Raw genomic sequence first — 14323 nt, forward strand, 5'->3', positions numbered from 1 at the left:
ATTGCTTCCATCCTCCACATGGGAAGGAGAAACACTGCAGCACAGGAGGAAATGAAACAGAAATTGTGACAGGAACCTGGGGCATCTCCTGGGCCTGAGCACTTCCCACAGCCTTCTGTGACCCCTGAGGACCAAAATCCTCCACTGTGGTCACTATTTTGGAACAAAACTCAAGCAATCACACAAGGGGGAAAAAACCCTGAGATGCAGAGACAAAGAATTAATAGTTTATCTAATGACATGCCAGGTTTGGGGTGCTCTGAGGGATGCTGGGGACACCTGACACATCTCTCCCTCCAGCCAGGAGTGACTGCAAGACACCAGCAGCACCATGTACACATATACATCACTGAATAATATAGATGCTTACATATTTTCTGTGCCTCCCTCTAAAGCTTGATGGTGAGAAATAAAACATAAACAAGTCAGACAGCAAGCTCTGCTCTCCTCTTGATTAGCAAACATACCTATCACTTCAACACAATGGGGGAACAGAGCTTGTTGGCTGCTTGGTGGCATTACAAAGTACATCAGCTGCCCTTGAACAGGAACAGTCACACTTAAAACAGCTGCATTAAAACTGTAAAACATCTTCCACAGACCAGAGGGAAGGAAAAAAAAAAAGAGAGGGAAAAAAAAATCAGTATTATTCTTATTTTGTAGTACAGACAGAGTAGGTAATGAAGAACTCTGCAGTACAGAATTCCTTTTCACTCATGTGGAACTGTCTCTGGAATGTAAGGCAAATTAATAACCTGTAATTGGAGGGGCACACAGCCTGTCAGGAACTAGCCAGAGGTCTCCTGGTCTTAAGCACATGACCCAATGGGCATATAGCAAAGTAAAATATAGAGATTTCCTGATGAGACAGTCAATCTACATGTTTTAAGGAGATTATGAAGCACAAGAGCTTTGAATAATCAATTCCTTTTCAACATAAGCTTGTGTGAGTTTCCAACTCTGAAAGTTGGGGGAATGAGACTCAGGAGAGATTTTACTTTATCATTAGAGAAGTCCAAAGCTAAGTTTCTTGTAAAAATTACAATGTGCTGCTGCAAAGAGATATCCAGACTAGCTAAGGTGGGAGCACGTCTCTATCAGGGAGAGAAATCGAGGCACAGGAGCAGAATTCAGCCCTCAGAAGTAAAGCTGCAGAGCCACTGAGCTGCAGTGACTCCTGAGAGCACCAGGCACAGCTGAGGACAAAAATCCCCACACAAACCCCACAGCAAACCCCAGGCATGGAAGAGCAGCAGGACGAGGCCACAACCAGCTCCAGATGGAAATGCAATTTATCTGTGCCTGCACCAACCCCACACTCCGTGTCTCCTTCATCTCCCAGCCTGTTTCACCACATTAATGATCAATACTGCACCCCTGAATTGGCAGCTGTGGATCTGAGAAGTGATTTAATCATTTCAGGGGTTTGATCAGGTAGAGGACAAGGCTTAAAGTGCTGCTGCTCGTGCTGGAGCTGCTGCATGGACACCCAGAGATTTTCCATCTCCAGGGCTGTAAAGCAGCACCTTCCAGCAGAGCATTTAAAAAATAAATTTACTTCTCAGAGCTTCAAAGGTTTTCACAGGTATCAGGTGCTTCTCATGAGAAGTGCGTGCTCCTGAAGCTCACAGGAGTGTGGCCTATTAGCTCTTCCCCAATCCGTGGATCTGCAGGACTAACAGAAACCAGGATCAGGCAATCAGGTACAAAATCAGGCAATCAGTTACAAAATCACACCATCTGCACCAGACAAAAGTAACAGAACATTAAAGGCACAGTCTGAAAGGGGAAAAACACCACTTGAGAGATTACAGGGCACTATTCTCCAATAACTTCAATGCTGTCAGTGCTCTGAGCTATGCAATTATCATATTTAAATTGATACCTCCTCCGTGTATTTCCCTTTAAAACAGACTTTTGAAGAGTATCAGCTCACTTCTCCAACCCTATAAAACCTCAATTCTAAGTACAGCATAAATGCATTTACAGATCCAAATTCTGTCAGCTTTGTGCTCTAAAAGGTCCTTTTGACAATCCTGTCCATCTATGCTTTATCCCACTTATTGAGATTATTTTTTAGCAAGGTCTGAAGACTTTCACAGCTAATTTAAATGCCTGAGGCTTGATCCCAGTAGTTGACAGGTAACATCTTGTCCTGAGTACAAGCTACTGCCAAACACTACTTTCCTGAATTGTCCACGAAATCCCAAATTTAGCAAAGCGTGAGATTTCCTTATTTTATTGCTCTAGAAACTCCGGATGATTCACAATGAGTAAATGCCCTTTTCTACTCTGTTTTTTTTTGCCCACATAAAGGTGCTCAGAGATGGTATCGATTGAGATTGTATAAATTGGTTTTTAATGTGTTTGAGAATGATTTTGCAGTGATTTACCACAGCGTGGGCTGATGGATAATTTCGGATATTCCTCCGAGCCGCCGGTGGGTGAGGATGAGCAGGGCTGTGGCAATAACCCCAAAAAATAACCCCAAAAAATAAATAACCCCAAAAAATAACCCCAAACACGGGGCTGACTGCCTGCAGCGGCGCCGGCAGGAGAACAGCGGGCTTGGCCTGGCTGCAGTCGGGAGAGGGGATCGGCTCCCCCGGGCATTCTCCGGGGGAATTCTCGGGAGGCTCCGACCCCACGCACCCCGAGGGTCCTGGGGAATCCAGGGGGGCTCCGGTCTCCGCAGCCCGCGGGGTCCCGGAGGCTCCCGGGGGTCTCCAACCCCGGGATGATCCCGCAATGGTCCCGGGGCTCTGAGCCCCGCAGGATCCCGGGATGGTCCCGGGATAATCTCGGGATGGTCCCGGCGGTCCCGGGATGATCCCGGCGGTCCCGGGACGGTCCCAGGATGGTCCTGGGATGATCCCGGGCTGGTCCCTGGCTGTCCCGGGCTAGTCCGGGTGATCCCGGGCTGATCCCTGGCTGACCCCGGGCTAGTCCTGGGCTGATCCCTGGCTATCCCGGGCTGTCCCTGGCTATCCCTGGCTATCCCGGGCTGGTCCCGGCGGTCCCGGCTCTCCCGGGCTGTCCCTGGCTGGTCCCGAGCTGTTCCCTGACTGGTCCCTGGCTATCCCTGGCTATCCCGGGCTATCCCGGGCTGTCCCTGGCTGATCCCTGGCTATCCCTGGCTATCCCGGGCTATCCCTGGCTATCCCTGGCTATCCCGGGCTGTCCCGGGCTATCCCTGGCTATCCCTGGCTATCCCGGGCTATCCCTGGCTATCCCTGGCTATCCCGGGCTATCCCGGGCTATCCCTGGCTATCCCTGGCTATCCCGGGCTGTCCCGGGCTATCCCTGGCTATCCCGGGCTATCCCTGGCTATCCCGGGCTATCCCTGGCTATCCCTGGCTATCCCTGGCTATCCCTGGCTATCCCGGGCTGTCCCGGGCTATCCCTGGCTATCCCTGGCTATCCCTGGCTATCCCGGGCTATCCCGGGCTGTCCCTGGCTATCCCTGGCTATCCCTGGCTATCCCTGGCTATCCCGGGCTATCCCTGGCTATCCCGGGCTATCCCTGGCTATCCCTGGCTATCCCTGGCTATCCCTGGCTATCCCTGGCTGATCCCTGGCTATCCCTGGCTATCCCGGGCTATCCCTGGCTATCCCTGGCTATCCCGGGCTATCCCGGGCTGTCCCTGGCTATCCCTGGCTGTCCCGGGCTGTCCCGGCCCGTTGTGTGTTCTCTGTCGCCACCCCGCGGTCACGGCGGGCAGCGCAGCAGCGCCCGCGCCGCCGGAACGCCGCGAAAAGCTCGGAATTCGGGCAAAACCGCGCCCGCTCCGGGTCTGCCGAGGCTCCTGAGCCCCGGCAGCGCCCGGCTGGCTCGGAAGCACCGAGAGCATCTCCGGTTCTGCCGGGCTGGAGGAAGGGACAGCGAACACGGCACCGCCGCGGGTGTCACAGGGACCATTCCCACAGAAATCCCGTTCCACTCGCTCGTTCTCACTGCCCAGAAGGGCTCCTGCAGGAATCGGAGTCATTCTTTCAATACACTAAAACAAATAATGCGATAAAATATTTAATTTCCACCTCTAATGTATTTTTGCTTCTTAGCAGATATTAGAACCAGTCTTTCCTTGATTTTATTTTTGGTTTTTTAGGTTTTTGGTCATTTAAAATAGGAATTAGCTGTATTAAAGTGGAAATGATACTATTTCTAAAGCAGGTACAATCCCAAATTATCGATCATATATATAATCATAAATGGATATTTGTGTTTATTTTTACTCCTTTTGTTTCTGCAGAGACACTACAGTTGGACAGAGAACAATTACACTTCAAACCCATTGGACTCCTCATTTCCATTACCAACCAAGCTCCTATTTCCTCCTTATTTCTAAAAGCTCAGCTCTGCTGAAGAACACAGCACAGAATTTGACCTACAAACCCTTCTTGACAGTGATAATATTTTTTAAAAAAGGAATAAATTGGTCTGATAAACATGGTGAAAAACATTGTGGCTTTTTACACCAAATCCTGCTCGTGCTCCAGACCCCCAGGAGTGGGATGGATCCTGCCCTGTGCTCTGATCCCCTTCTCCTGACACCTCCCAGCCACATTTAAAAATAGAAAAGGATGCACAAAAGCTGTTTCATGTTTTCCTTGTCAGGCTGTTCCATGCAGCAGCCTGGTTCTGTTTGTATTACACCCCGTGAAACAGAGCCAAGCCCAGAATTTTATGTTAAACTCCAAAAAAATGAGGATGCTGACAACATGCAATGTGTTTTTCCTTTTGGGTTTTGTATAAAGGCTCCTATGTTATCTCTCTGCACCCCAAACTCAAAACCACACAGAATTCAGGTTAGCAGCCCTTTGGTGAGGAGACAGTGCTGCAAGGAAAGGAGCTCCCACTTCCCTAAATTTTAAAGAATAACTGTCAGCAATGAAGATCAATACAAATATTAAAGATTAATACTTCACTTTTATATTGTACTTTGCTGATTAAATGCCTCTGACAACCACGAGGCCCCAAATGGCCAAGGGCCACATCTTCACTCAAATCCATGAGGGTTTGTGGCACAAATATTGGAAAATTGATCCTCCAGCAAGAGCAGGAATGGTGAATATCACTGCAAAACCATTCCACATAGCCAGGACCATACCCATGAGCTGCCTGATTATCACAATTGCTCCAGAAAACAACTGCACTCCTCTCTTTAGTCAAATCACATTTATTTTGCCTGGTCTGGCTTCCAGGGTTGGCTTTTTAGGGTGGATTTTTTGGTGGCTTTGTTTTTACTCTTAACTAGGGTGGTCTTTAAAAATATCTTTGTAGACCAAGGCTCACTCCAGCTCTGAGTATCTGCCAGACAGACACACCAATCTGGATTGCAGAATAAAGAAAAATACATTCTAGATTTTCAAATAAAGGAAAAGGGAATTCTGATTTATCATCTTGCAGTGATTCTACACACGAAAATGTAAAATTCAGGGAAGAAAATTACAACCTACTGCCTATACATCTGCATTTAAAACTTTCTGTTCACAAGCTTGCATTAAAAACATGGCCACCAAAGCCAGGAAATAAAAAAAATATATTTTATTATGTTCTCTTGACCACCAATTTTCTCCTAGTAGGAAAAAAGACTGCTACCTATTTTCCATAAAAAAACCTTTGTAGCAGTCCCAGAGGAAAAGTCAAAAGTTTGACTTGAAAAACGGAGCTACTTCAAAAGCATTGTCAAACAGAGGTGAAGGTTTCTTAAAAATGCATAAATTAAAGCGTGGTGTATTCATAAATATCTCTGTAACTTTACACAGTTTATTTGTGAGCAAGTTGTACATTTAGGGGAGCTATAGAATTGCTGTAAAACTAACTTAAATCAAGTAGAAAATCGATTTGTTTATTAGCTCCTGTTTGGACTCTGTGTGTGTGTGTGTGTGCATGTGTGTGAAAAATGAAAGAAAAATGGAGAGTTTTTTTCAATAATAAAAAGGGAGTTGCACTGCAGGGCCCCTAAAGCTTGTGAAAAATTAAACTCGACGGATTCAAACTGTCCTATTTCCACTTCAAAAGAGAAGAGGCACTGAGCTCTTCCCAACTTATCTTCAAACGCCCAGCACCCTAGAAAGTTTCTTTAAAAAAAATAAAGTCTCTAGTTCCCCCAAGCACTGTACCCGTTACTGTAGCTGCTGTCTCTCCCTCTTCTAATTATACCCATGTGAGTCTATTAATCAACTTGTAAATTATTTAGAGAGCCATGCGCTGTCTTCAGCCAGTACAAACACACTGCATGCAAAGGCTTGCTGAAAACCAATGGAGCTCCCAAAGGGTCTCTGCAATGTTCAGACAGCTTGCAGCTCGCCAGTACAGCGCTCTTAAAAACAAGAAATAACACTGAGCTTACCCCCTCAGATATCGAGATTTACTCGTCCTTTCAACTCGGAAACTCTCGGCGAGTTTTTAACAAAAGAGGAGCTGCTCTATTGTCAAATCTGTGCTTCGGGCTCAGTGATGAGAATATTAATTTGGTGTCAAAAAAATAAAAAATAAAAATAAAAAAAACAAACCCACCCCGAACTGAGCAAAGTGTTTTCAGTGAGACTGTGATCACAATCGCCAGGGGACCCCAACTTTCAGAGGCTGCACCAAAAAGCACCCCTTTAAAACCACTGCAATTTAAAATAAGGGGAGAGCTGTATTTGTACGAGTAATAGTTTTTATTAGAAAACAGGAGAAATTAGGGAATTCCAGATTTTACCCCCTACGTGCAGGCTGCCATTGGGGACAGCTTCAGATATTACAACTTAAAAAAAATAGAAGAAGGGAGAGGAAATAACCAACACAGATTGTGTGTGTTCAACTCTAACAGGCTGCAAACAGTGCAACGTTATGTGTGTTCCATGAATCACTTCTCTTACCTCCTGAATCTTCATTTTGGTGGGAAAAAACCCAATCACCCAAACTAAACAGCAGTTCTCCCAGCTGAAAAGCAGAATCTTACTGGTTTGGGAGTGGTTTTTTCCTTCATGCTGCTTTCCTGTCATCTCACTCTTCTTGGCTCTATTTATTAAAGCCTCACAAACTGATATATTAATTAGCAGTGATCACTCCACGCTATTTCACCACAAAACTGGACAGACTGACATGCAGATTCCAACTGACTGATGACCTTCCCTATCTCTGTGGTACCCCCAAAATGCTTCTGCTTGTCCTTTCATTAATACAGTGCAAACATCAGGGACATTTAGGTGGGGAAATAAAAAATACTTTCTGCATTTTTTTTTTTTTTTTGTTCTCTCAGGGTATCAGATTCTGACAGACATCTCTAAGATGGTGAACAAAGATCATGCAGATGGAACTTTTAATTAATGTTTGTCCATGTTTTCAGTGAGACATGTCCAGCCCTCCTCAGAATTGGAGCAACCTGAGGACAGGAATTCTGTTGAAAGGTCTCCTTCAGGCCTGTGGGGTCTCATCTGTCCAGGGGAGGCCCAAGTCTATGGAACTGCCTCCTCAGAACATTTCAGAAGGAATCAAACCAAATAAGTTAATTTATGGCACTTCTCTTGCTGCCTGTGGGAGGGTTCTGGCCACTGCACTCACCTCTAACTCCATTTCTTCCCAGGCTGCCCAAGGAAATGGTGTGTGCTGAATTTAGCATTATTGACCAAGAGTTAATCTAACTGGAGTTAGGGACCAGAAGATTGGTCTTAGACTGCAATGTTGGTGATTTTCTGCCCAAGTATAGTGAATAATAACTACCCAGTACTCAGTGAGACCACACCTTCCTAAAGGAACACTCTCTGCATTTCAGACTGGTTGTTTGTCCAAAGCACAACTCAGTGTTTATGACAGGCAGAAAGCTGTCAGGTTTCTGAACTTATCACCAAAAATGCGTTTTTCAATATCTAGTGTGCACCTGTTGTAGACTAGAATGTCCTGGGAATTAAAAAAATAATGGGCTTAAAAATATCTATGCTGTCTTCATTAGGTAAAATAAATCATCATACACAAAACTGAGGATTTTGACAAAAAGCAGGTCTTGATGAGACACCAAACATTAGAAAATACAGACAATGGTGATAGTGGGTTGCCTTTTGGGGTGAATAACAGAATTGTCTGGGCTGTTCCTGAAGTACATGGAAATACATGAAGCAGGAATACAGGAAAAACAGCACCAAGAATGTGGATGGACCCTAAAGCCACGAAGAGATGTGGGTTAGCCAAGCAGAGCTGGAGCAGAACAGGCAGTGGGCAGCCTCAAAAACCCAATAATGAGTCAGCTCTGGACAGGCAGGGCTTTGAGCCTCCTCACAGCACCACAACACGCCCTGTTGGCACATCTTAAATGACTAATTGTATGCAATCAGTGCTGTCCACAAGAAGGGAAACACGCTGAGATCAGTCCCCTGGGGGAGCATTTTAAGAATATATGAGGCATGTCCTCAAGATTTTATGGCGCTGCTTTCGTTTTGACAAGTAATGATTTGAGAACAACTTTTCTCCTGCTCTGCCTTTGGTTCCCCTGCTCTGCGGAATGTCACTTGCAGGATTCCCCACCCACAGGCACAGCTAAGCCTCTCAACAACCAGAAATGCAATGAAAAGGGTGAAGTTCTAATTGCTTTTCCACTTCCAACACTGTCTGCTATTGGCTGCAAGTGAGATTTTCTGGGAACTGACTGCAGTCAATCATAGCAGGAGAATCTTTCCCCTGTTTTAACCTGGGCTGCAGCAAGAGAGCAAAGATGCAAAGATTCTTTGCCCACCTTTCCTCTTCAGTACCCTGTGTTATTCCATTTTCTCCAAGCCTCTTGTGAGGGCAGTAATGAATTCTTGTTAGTGTTTACTAATGTAAATTCATTCTTTGTTATCCCTGGGAGAGGAGGATTAGCAAAATGACAGAACTTATTATTTCTGGTTTTGCTGGATGATATTTATCTTTATTCAGCCCTTAATTTTGTGCTGTGTCCCACCAAATAAAATATATATGTGCATATCAGCAAATCTAAGGCAGAATTTTTAGCATAATGCACAGAAATATAGTTATGATCCCTATTAATATTCAGAAGTGTTCTACAGCTTTTTCTGTGCATGCTGTATTAAAAAAATTAATCTAAATCTGAAATAATTTCTAATTTGGAGGAAGAAAGGAATTACAACTTCAATTTCATTTTCCTGAAATGAAAGCAGCTCCCTTGGACTAAGGATGTGCATATTTTTAGGACTGGCAAAAAATTATGATCTGTGCAATTATTTTACTCTACTGGGAATGCATCTCCTTTAAGGAACTTTAATGGTTAAGATGGAGTTTATAAAACACACAAAGAACATTTTAGTAAAGGAAGCTCTTAAAGGAGCTATCTTGGAATAAACAGATCATCCAAACTCCCATCTCAGCCATAACTGAAATTTAGAGAGTGAGGTATTTACAGTCCTCCTCTGCACAGAGAAGAGCAGACAGTGAAATTACAGCACGCACATAAGATTCTGAAATCAATGGGCACCATGGAAGTCAGGCCTAGAGCTTGAAAGGATCTCCATGTGGGAGTTGAACTGCACTCAAAACCAGCCACACCCAGGTCAAACCAGATCACAGGAAGGAATTGTGAAAAATGTGTATTTTATGATTGGCTTTTCGCAAGTATTAAAATGAATATTGTATGTGTAGGTTGGAAAGTTATGGTGTATTAATTTTCTTAAATAGAGTTTTGGTTTATAACATAATGTTTGAGTAGAAACTATGCTATGTAAGATATTTGTTTAAAAAGGATTCACACCAGATAGAAGCCACAGGACACCTAAATCTTTCAGAGAAAGGGAATTTATTGCTCCCTTATCAGCAGAAAACTAACTTCTTCCCACCTCGCTCAGACAGGAAGGCAGCATGAGGATTAAGAGGAAGAAGTTGACAGTGACCAGACAGAATCCTGTGTTTGAATGGAATTTATGCATCATGTATGAGATGTATGAATATGCAATGATTGTTTTTAAGGGTTAATTCTCTGTTAATGGGTGTCCTTTTTCGGGCTTGTGCTGCCCAGAAAAAGGTACCCGGACATCCGTATCTCTTTGTTTTTATTGTCTCATGTTGTCCTAATCTCAACTGTTCAAATTTTATTATTCTAATTATATCATTATTTTTATAACTATTTTATTACTATTAAACTTTTAAAATTTCAAAAAGAAGTGATTGGTGTTTTTCACAGAATTATTGCCACACCTGGAGACCCCGGATCCCCTGCACACCACACTCTGAGATCCCCTGCCTTTGAGTCAAACTCAGAAAATCCTCTCCTACATCTCTGTGCCCATTCCAGAGGACCCAAATTTCCCCTGTCAGGCTGCAGAGGTTCCTGCTGGGCATTGCCATGGCCCCAGAGCAGCTCCCAGCCCTGAATGCACTGGGCTGCTGACTGCAGCAGGGATAAATGCAACCCATGCACTGGAGATGGAGTTCAGAGTTAAAATCCATAACCCTGAGGCTTGATAAAGGGATGGCACCCCCAAAGCTGCAGGCTGCCAAAGATCTTTTGGAAAAAGTGCTGAATCTCAGGGTTTGTTATCAAGGGAACCTTGATTTAACCTCAGTTAATTTGAAAGGCTCGTGTTTCAGAGCTGTCTAATTCAGCCTCTAATTCAGAATTAAGCTTTTGTGCAAAAAACAAAAGAGATTTTCAAACTTTTCACCTTACCAAATACATTTTTGCTAAAAATAAAGGACAACACAGATTTTTCTCTTTGCTCTGGGGGGGCTTTGCTCAAAATTCCATTAATACTGAAGTTTAACAGAGATTTCCCCATCTTCAGCACGATTGTCTCCTGGTGTTTGTACCACTGGAAACCATTTGTGCTGCTCCCAAAAGTTCCTCTTCCAAGCCATTGCAATTGGGCAAAATAAACATTCTTCCACCCTCCTGCAACGTGACTTGTCCTCTTTAATTACAGATATTCTCTGATTTCTAACACCCACCACACACAGACAGCAGGACAACTGGGACAGACAGACAGGGTGAAGCTGCTGCCCTCAGGAGCTCAAAGTATTTTTGATTTATCTGAAATCCCTGCAGAATTTTCCAAAAGCAAAGTATACTCAGTATTTGTTGTGGCAGTCCCCTCCCACAACCAAAAATGCTGACAGAAATGAAGTATAAAGAAACTTTAAGTTTAAAATATTTACATGAAAGTAAAAGAAACTATGGTAGCATTCTAAAAGTCAACATCCAAATATAAAATGAAACACAATATTATTGTGCTTTGAAAGCAGTTTGACACAATGGTGTGCTTTAAAAACAGTTTGAACTGATACAGAATTTTAATTTAGATTTAATTAGAGATTAAAATATGGAATTCAGATTTCAGAATGTGCACAAGAAATCTGAATTTTGCTGGAGCAGTGAATATTTGCTTTGAGGATATAAAAAAACCCCTTAGAAATCCAACTTCTGTTACACAATGCTACAAACCCCATGGAATAAATGGAATTAATTGACTTTCAGGCTACTCTGACCAAGAAAAATTCACTCAGAATTTGGTTTTTGCTACAGATTTGTAACCACAGTGTAATGAGACAACAATGTGCCCTACCTGGGCATCCACTGTCAATGTAAGGCTTAACGAGTTCTCCAAGTTTTGTGTTGTCTGCAACAGCTTCCTTTAGCAGTTGCCCACAGCAAACTAACAGGAAGGAAGAACAAAAAAGACACAAGGTTAAATTTTAAAAAGGAGGCAACAAAGAAAAGAAAAGAAAGGAACCCAGAAGCTGCATACTGGAATAAGGTCACTGAATAAAATAAAAGTTGTATGTTTTTTGAGTTTGTTGTTAGGGTTTTGTTGGGGTTTTTTGGCCAAGCAGAGTGAAAAGCAAGCAGAATGAGGGTATGGAATGAAAAAAAAAAAATAATATATTTGGCAAAGAACGTATTAAAAATGGAGAGAATGATATTAATCAAATATATTTCTGAAATAACAACTCAAGGGATTGCTAGTGGCTTTCACTTTTTATAAACTTGTAATTACTGAATGAAGTTCCAGCTGCTGAACAGCATCTGAAGCACGCTGCTGGAGGTGCAGCATAATGCTCAGCTCAGGAAGGGCCTCCCTGGATCATTTAATGATCATGTAAGGATTACATTTAAAAAAACTGTGCTAATGCAATATTATCATTGATTCCAAACACACCCAGAACACCAGGAGATGCAGATTTCAGGTTTGAGCCAGGACAGCTGTACAGGAAATATTCCTGGTTTGGGCTTGGAGAGCAGTGGCTGCCCAGGGGAGGGAGGGAGCCACGACATGGGGAGGTCACACAACAGCAGAAATCCTGGCTACAACTCCAATCTGGTAAAAATATTAGCTATAATTCCCCCTGGAGATGATTCAATTAATAATCCTAAATTGATTCCTTTCTTCCTGGAATCAATAGCCCTGACAGGAACTGCCTTTGATGGGAGGAGATGGAGCCCTTTAATCAGTTTATTGCTGTTAATCACACTGCCAGGCCAACCCCCCAGCAGTGCTCCTGGGACAAAGCTGATAAAATTCAATGTTTAAGTGACAATTTGAACAGTCACCAGTTGTCCTGGAGAAGCAAATTCATATTCATAATAAATAGTGTAAAAAACACAACAGAAACTCAGTGCACAGACCCCAATTTAAGACACCTAATGAGTACACACCTAAATTCAACCCAATTCATGAGACTATTTAAATATAGATTTAAATTTTTGAGCCTGAGCTTCATGCCCAATGGCCTAATAGAAATTGTGTGCTGAATATTATTCTGAAAAGTGATGGTATTCCAGCTCTGTATTAAACACTTAATTTTTCCTAATATTTGAGTTATAGAATACTTAAAATAAAATGCAACATATGGGTAAAGCACTGGTAATGGTTTTTAATAAAAAGAGCTGCAACTCTCTCATATTGTAGTTACTTTAGAAAAAAAAAAAGCAAATTTTGACCTAGATGGAACACTATGAAACCTGCAGTTTTAGAAAAAAAGTTGAAAAAAATTCAAAAAGGACCATAATTTTTATTACAGTCAAGCATGATTTGTTTTCTTTAAACTAATTACATAATTAATAAAAATACAGCTTTGAAAAAATCTACAAATATTTAGTTTCTCACATGATATTTTAAAATACAGCAATGGCACAATAACTGACATCAGAAATATTCTACCAGAACTGCCTTTTGCTTAACTAGCATGATGTGACTAATCAGCAAATTTTACAGCTAGCAGACATTTGTTTAAAATAATTTATGGCCACTCCACTGTTAGAAGACATTATGAACATGGAAATTACTGCACTGATGCTATCACCAAGCTGCACTTTTATATACAGAACTTTTTAATATTTAAATTATAATCATGAACAAGGCTCATGCAGAAATTTCTGGACTTCCTTTACAGAAGAAAGATGATACACTTTTAACTAATTCCTTCATTTTCTCACACATTACTTGAGCTGTGCAGAGCCTGAGACCTCACTAAAGTTCAGAGTGAATTATATTTTAAAAGTGCCCCAATTTTGGTCAGAGAGCTGAAACTGAAATCATTACTCATGATCCACTGATCCACAGAAGAATTCAGAGCACTGCAGGAGTCTAACAATAGAAAAAATACAGATGTAAAAGGTATAAAAATGATGAAATGATGACTAAAAAAACCTTAGAGATGGTTTGTCACACCATATATACTTGGTTTACACTTCTTCATTCAAATACTTTTCACTTCCCTCCAAGAATTGACATCCACAGCAATGGACAAAGGTAAGAAAGACAGCAAAAGATAAAGGATCAAAAAGAGAGAAAGGGGGAATTGAGCAAAATGCATGTTTACTGAGAACTTACTGTTGACAAGATCATATTTCTGAGCTATTAGTGCTGCCTGCAGGCTCTTCCCACTGCCTGGGGGGCCAAAAAAGAGAACCCGGGGAGTGAAGGGGGCAGCAGATCTGTGCCGGGTTTGGACAAAGGCAAGAACTGCAACAGGGGAGAAAAGCAAAAAATTAACCCATTTCCTTAAAAAAAAAAAAATATATATATATAATAATTAACTACTCTCTTCTTTAAAGAAAAATGTTGATCATGATTTATTTTATCAATGTAACATCCAGACTCTGCACCCAAAATCAGGACACTGATATAAAACTGTCCTGTCAGCAATTCACTCTGAGAGGCATTTTAGAAATCTCACTATCATTACATTCCTCTGTCTTTCATCAGTGCCTGTCAAACCATTTTAAAGAGCAGATTCAATTAATAATTGTTCTCTTACCATGTTGTTTTTAGCAGAAGTAATTTTTGCTTGATAGCTACAATTTTACCATGCAAATTATAGAGGGCTGTAATTACATTTAATACTTTC

General features: G+C 42.3%; 1 protein-coding gene across 11 annotated transcripts in view; it reads right to left on the reverse strand.

Annotated features, from left to right (window-relative positions):
- Positions 1-14323, reverse strand: part of AK8 (adenylate kinase 8) — a 65682-nt gene that overhangs the window by 28106 nt on the left and 23253 nt on the right. For 10 of the 11 annotated variants that reach the window (XR_010349148.1, XR_010349147.1, XR_010349149.1 and 7 more), the window contains 2 exons: positions 13807-13938; positions 11539-11628 (listed from right to left, as the gene is read on the reverse strand). Coding sequence is in view for 8 of the 11 variants with exons in the window: in XM_064394006.1 (XP_064250076.1) it covers positions 11539-11628; positions 13807-13938 (222 nt within the window). In the remaining 3 variants the exon portion in view is untranslated. The remainder of the gene's footprint in view (positions 1-11538; positions 11629-13806; positions 13939-14323) is intronic. The other variant, XM_064394008.1, reaches the window with a different exon arrangement.

The sequence above is a fragment of the Passer domesticus genome, chromosome 18, assembly GCF_036417665.1.
Source record: "Passer domesticus isolate bPasDom1 chromosome 18, bPasDom1.hap1, whole genome shotgun sequence".
Classification (NCBI taxonomy): Eukaryota; Metazoa; Chordata; class Aves; order Passeriformes; family Passeridae; genus Passer; species Passer domesticus.